General features: G+C 43.8%; 1 protein-coding gene across 1 annotated transcript in view; it reads right to left on the bottom strand.

Moving 5' to 3' along the window:
- Positions 1 to 5,066, bottom strand: part of LOC130284288 (uncharacterized) — a 74,441-nt gene extending 69,375 nt beyond the window's left edge. The window contains exon 1 of the mRNA XM_056534503.1: positions 4,668 to 5,066. Coding sequence (XP_056390478.1) covers positions 4,668 to 4,983 — 316 coding nt within the window. The 5' untranslated portion in view covers positions 4,984 to 5,066. The remainder of the gene's footprint in view (positions 1 to 4,667) is intronic.
- Positions 5,067 to 13,720: the final 8,654 nt, after the last annotated feature.

Raw genomic sequence — 13,720 nt, 5'->3', positions numbered from 1 at the left:
TAGATAGATATGAGATAGAAAGATAGATATGAGATATATATGAGATAGATAGATAGATAGATAGATATGAGATAGATAGATATGAGATAGATAGATAGATATGAGATAGATTTAAGATAGGTAGATATGAGTTAGATAGATAAATAGATAAATATGAGATAGATATGAGATAGATAGATAGATAGATATGAGATAGATGGATAGATATGAGATAGATGGATAGATAGAAAGATAGATAGATATGAGATAGATAGATAGATAGATAGATGATAGATATGAGATATATAGATAGATATGAGATAGATAGATAGAGATAAGATAGATAGATAGATGGATAGATATGAGATAGATAGATAGATAGATATGAGATAGATAGATAGATAGATGATAGATAGATATGAGATAGATAGATAGATAGATATGAGATAGATAGATAGATGATAGATATGAGATATATAGATAGATATGAGATAGATAGATAGATAGATATGAGATAGATAGATATGAGATAGATAGATAGATAGATAGATAGATACAAACAAAGAATAAGTTGGCCAGCACTATTAATTCCAAACTATTGTATAGACCTGGCTTACAGGTGCAGGCTGCTGGGCTAAATATACAGCAACAGGAGAATACAGCAGCACACTGCCAGCACAAAGATATAGATAAAACATGGGTATATAGATAAAACATGAGTATATAGATAGAACATGAAAAACTATACAGCTGTAGTGCAATAAATGAAGATACAAAACTATGAAATTATGAGGTACTTAGCTTGCAAATTTGGCGCCCAATAGCGTGGACCGTCCCACCACGGTAAGGTGACCCCATTCTGGGATGGACCCTACACTATGAATATGCCTCTGTGTGAACAGTTCAGCAGGCATTGCAAGGTCTGAAACATCCAAGGCCTCTTATATACATCTGATGGAGGTGGGTGGGGTGCAGGAGCCAACATGGAGGTAGCCACTCCCCCGTATGTGTAATACAACCAAAGAATAAGTTGGCCAGCACTATTGATCCAAACTATTGTAAAGACTGGGCTTGCAGGTGCACTGTCACGATGCCGGCTGGCAGGAGGTGGATCCTCTGTGCCAGAGAGGGATAGCGAGGACCGTGCTAGTGGACCGGTTCTAAGACACTACTGGTTTTCACCAGAGCCCGCCGCAAAGCGGGATGGTCTTGCTGCGGCGGTAGTGACCAGGTCGTATCCACTAGCAACGGCTCACCTCTCTGGCTGCTGAAGATAGGCGAGGTACAAGGGAGTAGGCAGAAGCAAAGTCGGACGTAGCAGAAGGTCGGGGGCAGGCGGCAAGGTTCGTAGTCAGGGTGGATAGCAGAAGTTCTGGTACACAGGCTTTAAACACACTAAACGCTTTCACTAGGCACAAGGGCAACAAGATCCGGCAAGGAAGTGCATGGGAGGAGGATAGATATAGTCAGGGACCAGGTGGAAGCCAATTAAGCTAATTGGGCCAGGCACCAATCATTGGTGCACTGGCCCTTTAAGTCTCAGGGAGCTGGCGCGCGCGCGCCCTAGAGAGCGGAGCCGCGCGCGCCAGCACATGACAGCAGGGGACGGGAACGGGTAAGTGACCTGGGATGCGATTCGCGAGCGGGCGCGTCCCGCTGTGCGAATCGCATCCCCAACGGCCATGACAGAGCAGCGCTCCCGGTCAGCGGGACTGACCGGGGAGCTGCAGGGAGAAAGACGCCGTGAGCGCTCCGGGGAGGAGCGGGGACCCGGAGCGCTAGGCGTAACATGCACGCTGCTGGGCTAAATATACAGCAACAGGAGAATACAGCAGCACACTGCCAGCACAAAGATACTAGATGTATATAAGGTGCCTTGGATGTTTCAGACCTTGCAATGCCTGTTGTACTGTTCACACAGAGGCATATTCATAGTGTAGGGTCCATCCCAGAATGAGATCACCTTACCATGGTGGGACGGTCCACGCTATTTGGCCACCAAATTTGCAAGCTAAGTACCTGATAATTTCATAATTTCATATTTTCATTTATTGCACTACAGCTGTATAGCTTTTCATGTTCTATCTATATACTCATGTTTTATCTATATACTCATGTTTCATCTGTATCTTTGTGCTAGCAGTGTGCTGCTGTATTCTCCTGTTGCTAGATTGATAGATAGATAGATAGATAGATAGATAGATAGATAAATAGATAGATATGAGATAGATAGATATGATATAGATATGAGATAGATAGATAAATATGAGATAGAAAGATAGATATGATATAGATATGAGGTATATAGATAGATAGATAGATAGATAGATAGATAGATATGAGATAGATATGAGATAGATAGATATGAGATAGATAGATAGATATGAGATAGATAGATATGATATAGATATGAGGTATATAGATAGATAGATAGATATGAGATAGATAGATATGATATAGATATGAGATAGTTAGATATGAGATAGATAGATATGAGATAGATAGATATGATATAGATATGAGGTATATAGATAGATAGATAGATAGATAGATAGATAGATAGATATGAGAAAGATATGAGATAGATATGAGATAGATAGATATGAGATAGATAGATAGATATGAGATAGATAGATATGATATAGATATGAGGTATATAGATAGATATGATATAGATATGAGGTATATAGATAGATAGATATGGGATAGATATGAGATAGATATGAGATAGATATGAGATAGATAGATAGATATGATATAGATATGAGGTATATAGATAGATAGATATGAGATAGATATGAGATAGATAGATATGAGATAGATAGATAGATAGATATGAGATAGATAGATAGATAGATAGATAGATATGATATAGATATGAGGTATATAGATAGATATGAGATAGATAGATAGATAGACAGATAGATAGATAGATAGATAGAGAGATAGATATGGGATAGATATGAGATAGATAGATAGATAGATAGATATGATATAGATATGAGGTATATAGATAGATAGATAGATTTGAGATAGATATGAGATAGATAGATATGAGATAGATAGATATGAGATAGATAGATATGAGATAGATAGATAGATAGATAGATATGATATAGATATGAGGTATATAGATAGATATGAGATAGATAGATAGATAGATAGAGAGATAGATATGGGATAGATATGAGATAGATAGATATGAGATAGATAGATAGATAGATAGATAGATATGATATAGATATGAGGTATATAGATAGATAGATAGATAGATAGATAGATTTGAGATAGATAGATATGAGATAGATAGATATGAGATAGATAGATATGAGATAGATAGATATGAGATAGATAGATATGAGATAGATAGATATGAGATAGATAGATATGAGATAGATAGTAACAAAATGATTACAGGTTCGAGCTGGTAAATGTCCCAGGTTACAGGTCATAAATGATATCCATCCAATGAAAGTAATCCAGCAGCACTCCGGATTGTGTGAAAATCAAGTGTAGTTTATGTACCCAAAAATCATGGCGGACATTTTGGCTGCCCACTTGCAGCCTTTCTCAAGCATAACAACAGGTGATACAAGAAAGGAATTTATATCAGTAAAAATCAATTATCTAATCAATGAATCCCACTTTATGTATTTCAAAGACTTCCTGTTAGATCCATAAATGAAAGTTACTGCATAAGCTTGAAAAAAGCTGCTGAAAAATTGCATTTTACTACACGTCGTACGACTAAGGCCAGCACCTGGCCGAAACGCGTCACTTCCTCTCTGTACCTGTTGCCTCGTTGATGTGAATAAAGTCACATGTTCCTGAACCGAGCTGGAGTTTACTTTCTTCATTTCTATTATTCTGTGTGAGGTCCACACCTTCTCCTTGCTCGGGGTCCAGACCAGGGATAGAGCCGGAATATCTCTATTTTCTCACATGTTTGGATTGGAATAAAAGCTATTTTCCCCCCTAAGAGTGCTGCAGCAACTTGCATTTATGGATCTAGCCGGAAGCTTTTGTCCTGGGCTACTGCCGCTTGCACCTGTACATCTAATCTGTGAAGGGCTGTTCTACCTCCATTTTTTTTTATAGATAGATAGATATGAGATAGATAGATAGATAGATATGAGATAGATATGAGATAGATAGATAGATAGATAGATATGAGATAGATAGATAGATAGATATGAGATAGATATGAGATAGATAGATATGAGATAGATATGAGATAGATAGATAGATAGATATGAGATAGATATGAGATAGATATGAGATAGATAGATAGATAGATAGATATGAGATAGATAGATAGATAGATATGAGATAGATATGAGATAGATAGATATGAGATAGATATGAGATAGATAGATAGATAGATAGATATGAGATAGATAGATATGAGATAGATATGAGATAGATAGATATGAGATAGATATGAGATAGATAGATAGATATGAGATAGATAGATATGAGATAGATAGATATGAGATAGATAGATAGATATGAGATAGATATGACATAGATAGATATGAGATAGATAAATAGACAGATAGATATGAAATAGATAGATATGAGATAGATAGATATGAGATAGATATGAAATAGATAGATATGAGATAGATAGATATGAGATAGATATGAGATAGATAGATATGAGATAGATATTTTATAAAATTACTTACCTAATTGTGCAAATATTTCCCCAGTTTCGTAAGCGTTCATGATGGCGCAGCCTCGGTTGTCCACCAGAGTGAGTGTGTCGGTGAGCGGGTAGGTGATCCTCGCCGTGGTGTTGCCGCCATCATTATTCTTCACATCAGCGTAGGTCTTATACTCGGTGTCATCCAGGACGTACTTACAGGTGTTGATGAAGGACGATTTCCCATGACCCAGAAATCCAAAGAGCTGGATGAGGACGCGGGAGAAGCCCTGGTTGTTGGCGCAGTCGTTGAGGCTGAAGCTCTTGATGTGCTCGGTCATTTCTGGAATGGTCTGCATGGTGACCACTGGGAGATGTCACTGAGGCTCAACTTCTCCAACCTTCAGGGATGAAGTGAAGAAATGCAGTGTCTCTAAGTAGTTTTGTGGACAGAAAAGTGAAAGTGAAATTAGGTTTTCTGGTTATCTCTACCTGATACGGTAAATCACAAGTTTTATCAACATCAGCCGCGCCCAGTAACATTGTAGCCCTGAACTTTATGAGGCCAGTATCAGCCTCACCCCAGATCTCCATTAATGGTTCATCCATTATTACTGTATGGCTAGCTGGTCATAGGTCACTGCAGTAAGGCAAAACATCGGAAGGAACATTCTCCATATTTACTATAAGGTTTATTGAGATATTTCATATATTGTGTCTTTAGGGCAGGTTTAAAGCGTACCTGTCTTAGTGCCAAAAAAATAAAAAAAAAGTGATATGTTACTCAGGACCCAATCTTGATCATGTGTATATAATGTTAATGTGTCTCGGATCTATATATCCAGAGATATAAGCATTTATCTGCTGGTGAGTTACTTTTTCATTGTGCAGGCTGGAGGGGGCGTGTCAGTCTGGGCTGGAGGGGGTGTGTCTGTCTGTCTCCCTCACAGGAGCAAGCCTGTGCAGTCAGCCAATCAGGACTCTCTACTCTATAACCCTTTCCTCTCTGGTTTTATGCTGTACATGTTACACAGAGGAAGATACTTGGAGCTTGCCTGCAGTAATCAGAAGACATTATGGTGAATTCATAATAAGGATAAAATGTATAAATATAAGAATAGATCTTTATAAAATTAGTGCAAGGATTTTTTTAGATAAAAGTACAGCAGCATTTTTATGAATACATGTTCTATCTGTTTTATCTTCTCCTAGTAAAGCTGGATGCTAATCAGCATAGCTGTCACTATGTGTGTCATTCATCTTTCACTGACTCCTGAATGTCTGATCAACTTCTTTGTCATTCAGGAGTCCGAGAAAGCTTTGACTATTTCAGCATGCTGGGTGTTGTAGTTTAGTAACAATTGAAGCTGAAATGTTTGTAAATAACAGTGTTAGAGCAGTGTTGCCTCCAGCTGTTGTATAACTACAGCTCCCAGCATGTCCACACATCCTTTATCTGTAGTTTTGCATACACTCAATAGAAATCTCCCATACTGGATACTGGTATGCTTTACGGACGGTATCCAGCATGCTGTAAAATCTAGACTAGTCTGTCTGGCTAAAACACAGGTGACCCCTAGTGGTGGCTATTTTGAGCTTGAATTTCAGGTGAAAATGTAATTTTTTTTAACAGGTGTATATTGTGAAATGTCATATTATAATGAGTCCTGCAATATATGAAAAGTTTTTAACAATGACAGTGCCTCTTTAACTCTGTAGATGTAATGTACAAGTCTGAGGGTCCAGGGTTTTGTAATCCACAGAACTGGTGCCGCACGAGCAATACAGTTGGGCCTAAATGTTTGCTGTGAAATTGATTTAACCTGTTCAGGACACAGGGCGTATAGGTGCACCCTTGTGCCCTGGTATTAAGGACACAGGTCATACCTGTACGCCCTGGTCCTGTTACCAGTGTTTGAAGCGTGCTGATGAGCTGAGCACACTACAAACTCGATGGGTCCCGACTGCTATCAGCGGCCAGGACCCAGGGTAATGTCCAGCATTATTTCTTTAGAAGCTGCACTCAAAGTTAATGGCAGCATCTTAAATGAAAGGAAAACAATCCCGATAGCTCAGCGGAGCAGATCAGGACAATTGCAATGAAATCGCAATGTCCCAATCAGCTGAGAGGACAGTGGGAGGGCCCTTACGTGCCTCCTCGCCATCCGGTTGGTGCTGTGAAGCTCCCAGCCAACCATGGCAGGCTGGAGCAGCAGAGCACCAATAAACTAAACAATGCTATGCTATGGCATAACATTGAACAGTGTATGCAATCGCAAGATTTTGGTGCATGTAGTTATAATTTTTTTTAAGAAGTAAAATAAAATAAAACCTACATAAATTGGGTATCTTTGTAATCATATGGACCTACAGAATAAAGACAAGGTGTTCTTTTTTACCAAAAAGATTACTGTGTAGAAATGGAAGCCCCCAAAATTACAAAATAGCAGGCTGAATGGGACCATATAGTGGCTGAATGACACAGGGGGGAGGTGTTGGCAGCATGAGGACACCATATAGTGGCTGAATGACACAGTGTGGAGGTGTTGGCAGCATGAGGACACCATATAGTGGCTGAATGACACAGCATGGAGGTGTTGGTAGCATGAGGAGACCATATAGTGGCTGAATGACACAGCGTGGAGGTGTTGGCAGCATGAGGACACCATATAGTGGCTGAATGACACAGCGTGGAGGTGTTGGCAGCATGAGGAGACCATATAGTGGCTGAATAACACAGCGTGGAAGTGTTGGCAGCATAAGGACACCATATAGTGGCTGAATGACACAGCGTGGAGGTGTTGGCAGCATGAGGAGACCATATAGTGGCTGAATGACATAGTGTGGAGGTGTTGGCAGCATGAGGAGACCATATAGTGGCTTAATGACACAGTGTGTAGGTGTTGTCAGCATGAGGACACCATATAGTGGCTGAATGACACAGCGTGCAGGTGTTGGTAGCATGAGGAGACCATATAGTGGCTGAATGACACAGCGTGGAGGTGTTGTCAGCATGAGGACACCATATAGTGGCTGAATGACACAGCGGGGAGGTGTTGTCAGCATGAGGACACCATATAGTGGCTGAATGACACAGCGTGGAGGTGTTGGTAGCATGAGGAGACCATATAGTGGCTGAATGACACAGCGTGGAGGTGTTGTCAGCATGAGGACACCATATAGTGGCTGAATGACACAGCGTGGAGGTGTTGGTAGCATGAGGAGACCATATAGTGGCTGAATGACACAGCGTGGAGGTGTTGGCAGCATGAGGACACCATATAGTGGCTGAATGACACAGCGTAGAGGTGTTGGCAGCATGAGGAGACCATATAGTGGCTGAATAACACAGCGTGGTAGTGTTGGCAGCATGAGGACACCATATAGTGGCTGGATGACACAGCGTGGAGGTGTTGGCAGCATGAGGACACCATATAGTGGCTGAATGGCACAGTGTGGTGGTGTTGGCAGCATGAGTGTAAGGATTCGGCAGGCAGGAGGTGGATCCTCTGTGTCAGAGAGGGATTGGCGTGGACCGTACCGGTGGACCGGTTCTTAGTTGCTACTGGTATTCACCAGAGCCCGCCGCAAAGTGGGATGGTCTTGCTGCGGCGGTAGCAACCAGGTCGTATCCACCGGTAACGGCTCAACCTCTCTGACCGCTGAGACTGGCGTGGTACAGAAGGACAAGGCAAGAGCAAGGTCGGACGTAGCAGAAGGTCAGGGCAGGCAGCAAGGGTCGTAGTCAGGGGCAACAGCAGAAGGTCTGGAACACAGGCTTGGGACATACACAAAACGCTTTCACTGGAACAAGGCAACAAGATCCGGCAATGCTGGGTAGGGGAAGTGAGGTTATAAAGGCGTGGAGCAGGTGGGAGCTAATTACACTGATTGGGCCAGGCACCAATTAGTGGTGCACTGGCCCTTTAAATCTTAGAGAGCTGGCGCGCGCCCTAGAGAGCGGAGCTGTGCGCGCCAGGACGTGACAGCCGGGGACCGGGACAGGTGAGCAGATTGGGATGCGAACCGCGAGCGGGCGTGTCCCGCTATGCGGATCGCATCCCCGCCGGCAGTATCAGTGCAGCGCTCCTGGTCAGTGGGTCTGACCGGGGCGCTGCAGAGAGGAGAACGCCCCGAGCGCTCCGGGGAGGAGCAGGGACCCGGAGCGCTCGGCGTAACAGTGAGGAGACCATATAGTGGCTGAATGGCACAGCCTGGAGGTGTTGGCAGCATGAGGACACCATATAGTGGCTGAATGGCACAGTGTGGAGGTGTTGGCAGCATGAGGACACAATATAGTGACTGAATGACACAGCGTGGATGTGTTGGCAGCATGAGGAGACCATATAGTGGGTGAATGACACAGCCTGGAGGTGTTGGCAGCAAAAGGAGACCATATAGTGACTGAATGGCACAGCATGGAGTTGTTGGCAGCATGAGGAGACCATATAGTGACTGAATGACACAGCGTGGAGGTGTTGGCAGCATGAGGAGACCATATAGTGGCTGAATGGCACAGTGTGGAGGTGTTGGCAGCATAAGGAGACCATATAGTGGCTGAATGGCACAGTGTGGAGGTGTTGGTAGCATGAGGACACAATATAGTGACTGAATGACACAGCGTGGAGGTGTTGGCAGCAAAAGGAGACCATATAGTGACTGAATGGCACAGCGTGGAGGTGTTGGCAGCATGAGGAGACCATATAGTGACTGAATGACACAGCGTGGAGGTGTTGGCAGCATGAGGAGACCATATAGTGGCTGAATGGCACAGTGTGGAGCTGTTGGCAGCATGCGGACACAATATAGTGACTGAATGACACAGCGTGGAGGTGTTGGTAGCAAAAGGAGACCATATAGTGACTGAATGGCACAGCGTGGAGGTGTTGGCAGCATGAGGAGACCATATAGTGACTGAATGACACAGCGTGGAGGTGTTGGCAGCATGAGGAGACCATATAGTGGCTGAATGGCACAGTGTGGAGCTGTTGGCAGCATGCGGACACAATATAGTGACTGAATGGCACAGTGTGGAGGTGTTGGCAGCATGAGGACACCATATAGTGGCTGAATGGCACAGCGTGGAGGTGTTGGCCGCAAGAGGAGACCATATAGTGACTGAATGACACAGCATCGAGGTGTTGGCAGCATGAGGAGACCATATAGTGGGTGAATGACACAGCGTGGAGGTGTTGGCAGCATGAGGAGACCATATAGTGACTGAATGACACAGCGTGGAGGTGTTGGCAGCATGAGGAGACCATATAGTGACTGAATGACACAGCGTGGAGGAGTTGGCAGCATGAGGAGACCATATAGTGACTGAATGACACAGCGTCAGGGCTGCCATCAGAAATTTCGGGGCCCCTCACACAGCTCAAGGCCTGTCCCCCCCCCCCCAGCTGGAAGGGGGGCATGCCGTACCAAGCACGGAGCACCGGCTGACACGCCCTTCCATGTACCCCATAGTACTGCCACACACTGTACCCTGAATATAATGCATCTCCACTCTGTATCCACTGAATATAATGCTGCCTCACACTGTACCCTGAATATAATCCTGCCACACACTGTACCCTGAATATAATACTGCCACACACTGTATCCTGAATATATTACTGCCACACACTGTACCCCTGAATATAATACTGCCACACACTGTACCCCTGAATATAATACTGCCACACACACTGTATCTACTGAATATATTCCTGCCACACACTGTACCCTGAATATAATGCTGCCCCACACTGTATCCACTGAATATAATCCTGCCACAAACTGTACCCCTGAAGATAATACTGCCACGCACTGTACCCTGAATATAATACTGCCACACACTGTACCCTGAATATAATACTGCCACACACTGTACCCCTGAATATAATACTGCCACACACTGTACCCCTGAATATAATACTGCCACACACACTGTATCTACTGAATATATTCCTGCCACACACTGTACCCTGAATATAATGCTGCCCCACACTGTATCAACTGAATATAATACTGCCACACACTGTACCCCTGAATATAATACTGCCACACACTGTACCCCTGAATATAATACTGCCACACACACTGTATCTACTGAATATATTCCTGCCACACACTGTACCCTCTGAATATAATCCTGCCTCACACTGAATATAATCCTGCCACACACTTTACCATGAATACAATCCTGCCACACACTGTACCCACTGAATATAATCCTGCCACACACTGAATATAATCCTGCCACACACTGTACCCACTGAATATAATCCTGCCACACACTGTACCCACTGAATATAATCCTGCCACACACTGTACCCACTGAATCTAATCCTGCCACACATGCATACACATCATATATACATATACACCCCCTCTTATCCTCTGTGTCCTCATCACCCCCATAACTCCCCGCCAAACCTCTCCCCATCACTACTATAACCCCCCGCACCTCATCATCCCCATAACCCCCTGCACCTCTCATCACCTCAATAACCCCCCTGCACCTCTCATCCCCCCATAACCCCCTGCACCTCTCATCACCTACATAACCCCCTTGCACCTCTCATCACCCCATAACCCCCCACACTTTTTATCACCCCCATAACACCTCCCTGCACCTCTTATCATCCCCATAACCCCCCACACCACTTATCACCCCCATAACACCCCTGCACCTCTTATCACCCCCATAACACCCCCTGCACCTCTTATCACCCCCATAACCCCCTGCACCTCTTATCACCCCCATAACACCCCCTGCACCTCTTATGATCCCCATAACACCCCCCTGCACCTCTTATCACCCCCATAACCACCCCTGCACCATTTATCACCCCATAACACCCTCGCACCTCTTATCACCCCCATAACACCCCCTGCACCTTCTATCACCCCAATAACCCCCCTGCACCTCTTATCACCCCCATAACACCCCCTGCACCCCTTATCACCCTCATAACACCCCCCTGCACCTTTTATCACCCCCATAACTCCCTGCACCTTTTATGACCCCCATAACACCCCCCTGCACCTTTTATCACCCCCATTACCCCCCCTGCACCTCTTATCACCCACATAACTGAAGGAGGAGACAATATCGTCTCACAATCCCTAAGATTAAAAGATGAATTTTGAAATTAAAGTTGAAGATGTATGGTAGCTAGTGCTACCATAAACCTTTTAAGGTAATGTCCTAGGCCCAGCAGCATCACTAAACCATGTAGTTGCTGAATGACACAGATTAGAGCTGGCAGCAGCATGAGCACACAAGAGGGCTTCACAACCCCTAAGATTAATTGGGGAATTTTGAAATTTAAATTAAAGATTTATGGTAGCTAGTGCTACCATAAAAAACAAAATTAGGTCCAGGCACAGCAGCATCAGTAAACCATATATTGGCTGAATGACACAGCCTGGATGTGTCTGAAGCATTCATGAGGACAGACCATATAGTGGCTGAATGACACAGTGTGGAGCTAGCAGCAGCATGAATATGTCCCGAGGTTTCACAATCCCTAAGAATAAAAGATTAATTTTCCTAAAAATAAAAGATTAATTTTGAAATTTAAATTGAAGATTTATGGCAGCTAGTGCTACCATAAAAAATTTTAGGCCCAGGCCCAGCAGCATCAGTAAACCATAAATTGTCTGAATGACAAAGCCTGGAGGTGGCTGAATCATAAGGAGACCCTATAGGGGCTGAATGGCACAGCCAAGAGGTGGCTGAAGCATGAGGACACTATATAGTGGCTGAATGACACAGCCTGGAGGTGGCTGAACCATGAGGAGACCATGTAGTGTCTGAATGGCACAGCCTGGAGTTGGCAGAAGCATAAGGAGACCATATACTGTCTGAATGGCACAGCCTGGAGTTGGCAGAAGCATGAGGAGACCATTGAAATGTAAGAGTGTTTTAAATTGAAATTTTAACTCCCAAGTTTTAGTGTCCCGGGCTCCAGTGTGTTGGTACAAAGGACCAAATTGATCAAGGAGTAACATGTCACATGGCAGCACAATGACAGAGCCTGCAGGTGGCGTTAGTATAAGGAGACCATATAATGGCTGAATGACTGCCTGGAGTTTGTGGCAGCATGAATAGACCATATAATGTCTGAATTACACAGCCTGGAGTTGGCTGAAGCATGAGGAGACCATAAAGTGGCTGAATGGCACAGCCTTGAGGTGGCTGAAGCATGAGGAGATATCATATAGTGGCTGAATGACACATTCTGGAGTTGGCTGAAGGAGGAGACAATAGGGCCTCACAATCTCTAAGAATAAAAGATGAATTTTGAAATTTCTATTGAAGATGTATGGTACCTATTGCTACCATAAACATATACAGGTAATGTCCTAGACCTAGCAGCATCACTAAACCATGTAGTTGCTAAACCATGTAGGAGCAGGCTGCAGCATGAGTAGGCCCCAGGGCTTCACAATCCCTAAGAATAAAAGGTGAATTTTTTAATTTTAATTGAAGATTTATGGTCGCTAGTGCTACCATTATTTTCTTTAGGCCCAGGCCCAGCAGCATCAGTAAACCATATATTGGCTGAATGACACAGCCAGGAGGTGTCTGAAGCATGAGGAAACCATATAGTGGCTGAATGACACCGCCTGGAAATTGTGGCAGCAGGAGGAGACCATATAGTGGCTGAATGGTACAGCCTGGAGTTTGTGGCAGCTTGAGGAGACTATATAGTGGCTAAATGGCACAGCGTGGAGGTGGTGGCAGCATGAGGAGTCCATATAGGGGCTGAATGACACAGCATGGAGGTGGCTGAAGCATGAGGAGACCATATAGTTACTGAATGACACAGCTTGGAGGTGTTGGCAGTATGAGGAGACCATATAGTGGCTGAATGACACAGCATGGAGCTGGCAGCAGCATGAGTAGGCCTCAGGGCTTCACAATCCCTAAGAATAAAAGATGAATTTTCCTAAGAATAAAAGATGAATTTTGAAATTTAAAGTGCTAGTGCTACCATAAATTTTTTTAGGCCCAGGCCCAGCAGCATCAGAAAACTTATATTGGCTGAATGACACAGCCTTGAGGTGTCTGAAGCATGAGGAGAGACCATATAGTATCTGAAT

The sequence above is a fragment of the Hyla sarda genome, chromosome 8, assembly GCF_029499605.1.
Source record: "Hyla sarda isolate aHylSar1 chromosome 8, aHylSar1.hap1, whole genome shotgun sequence".
Taxonomy (NCBI): domain Eukaryota; kingdom Metazoa; phylum Chordata; class Amphibia; order Anura; family Hylidae; genus Hyla; species Hyla sarda.
This window is presented reverse-complemented; position numbering and strand designations above follow the sequence as displayed.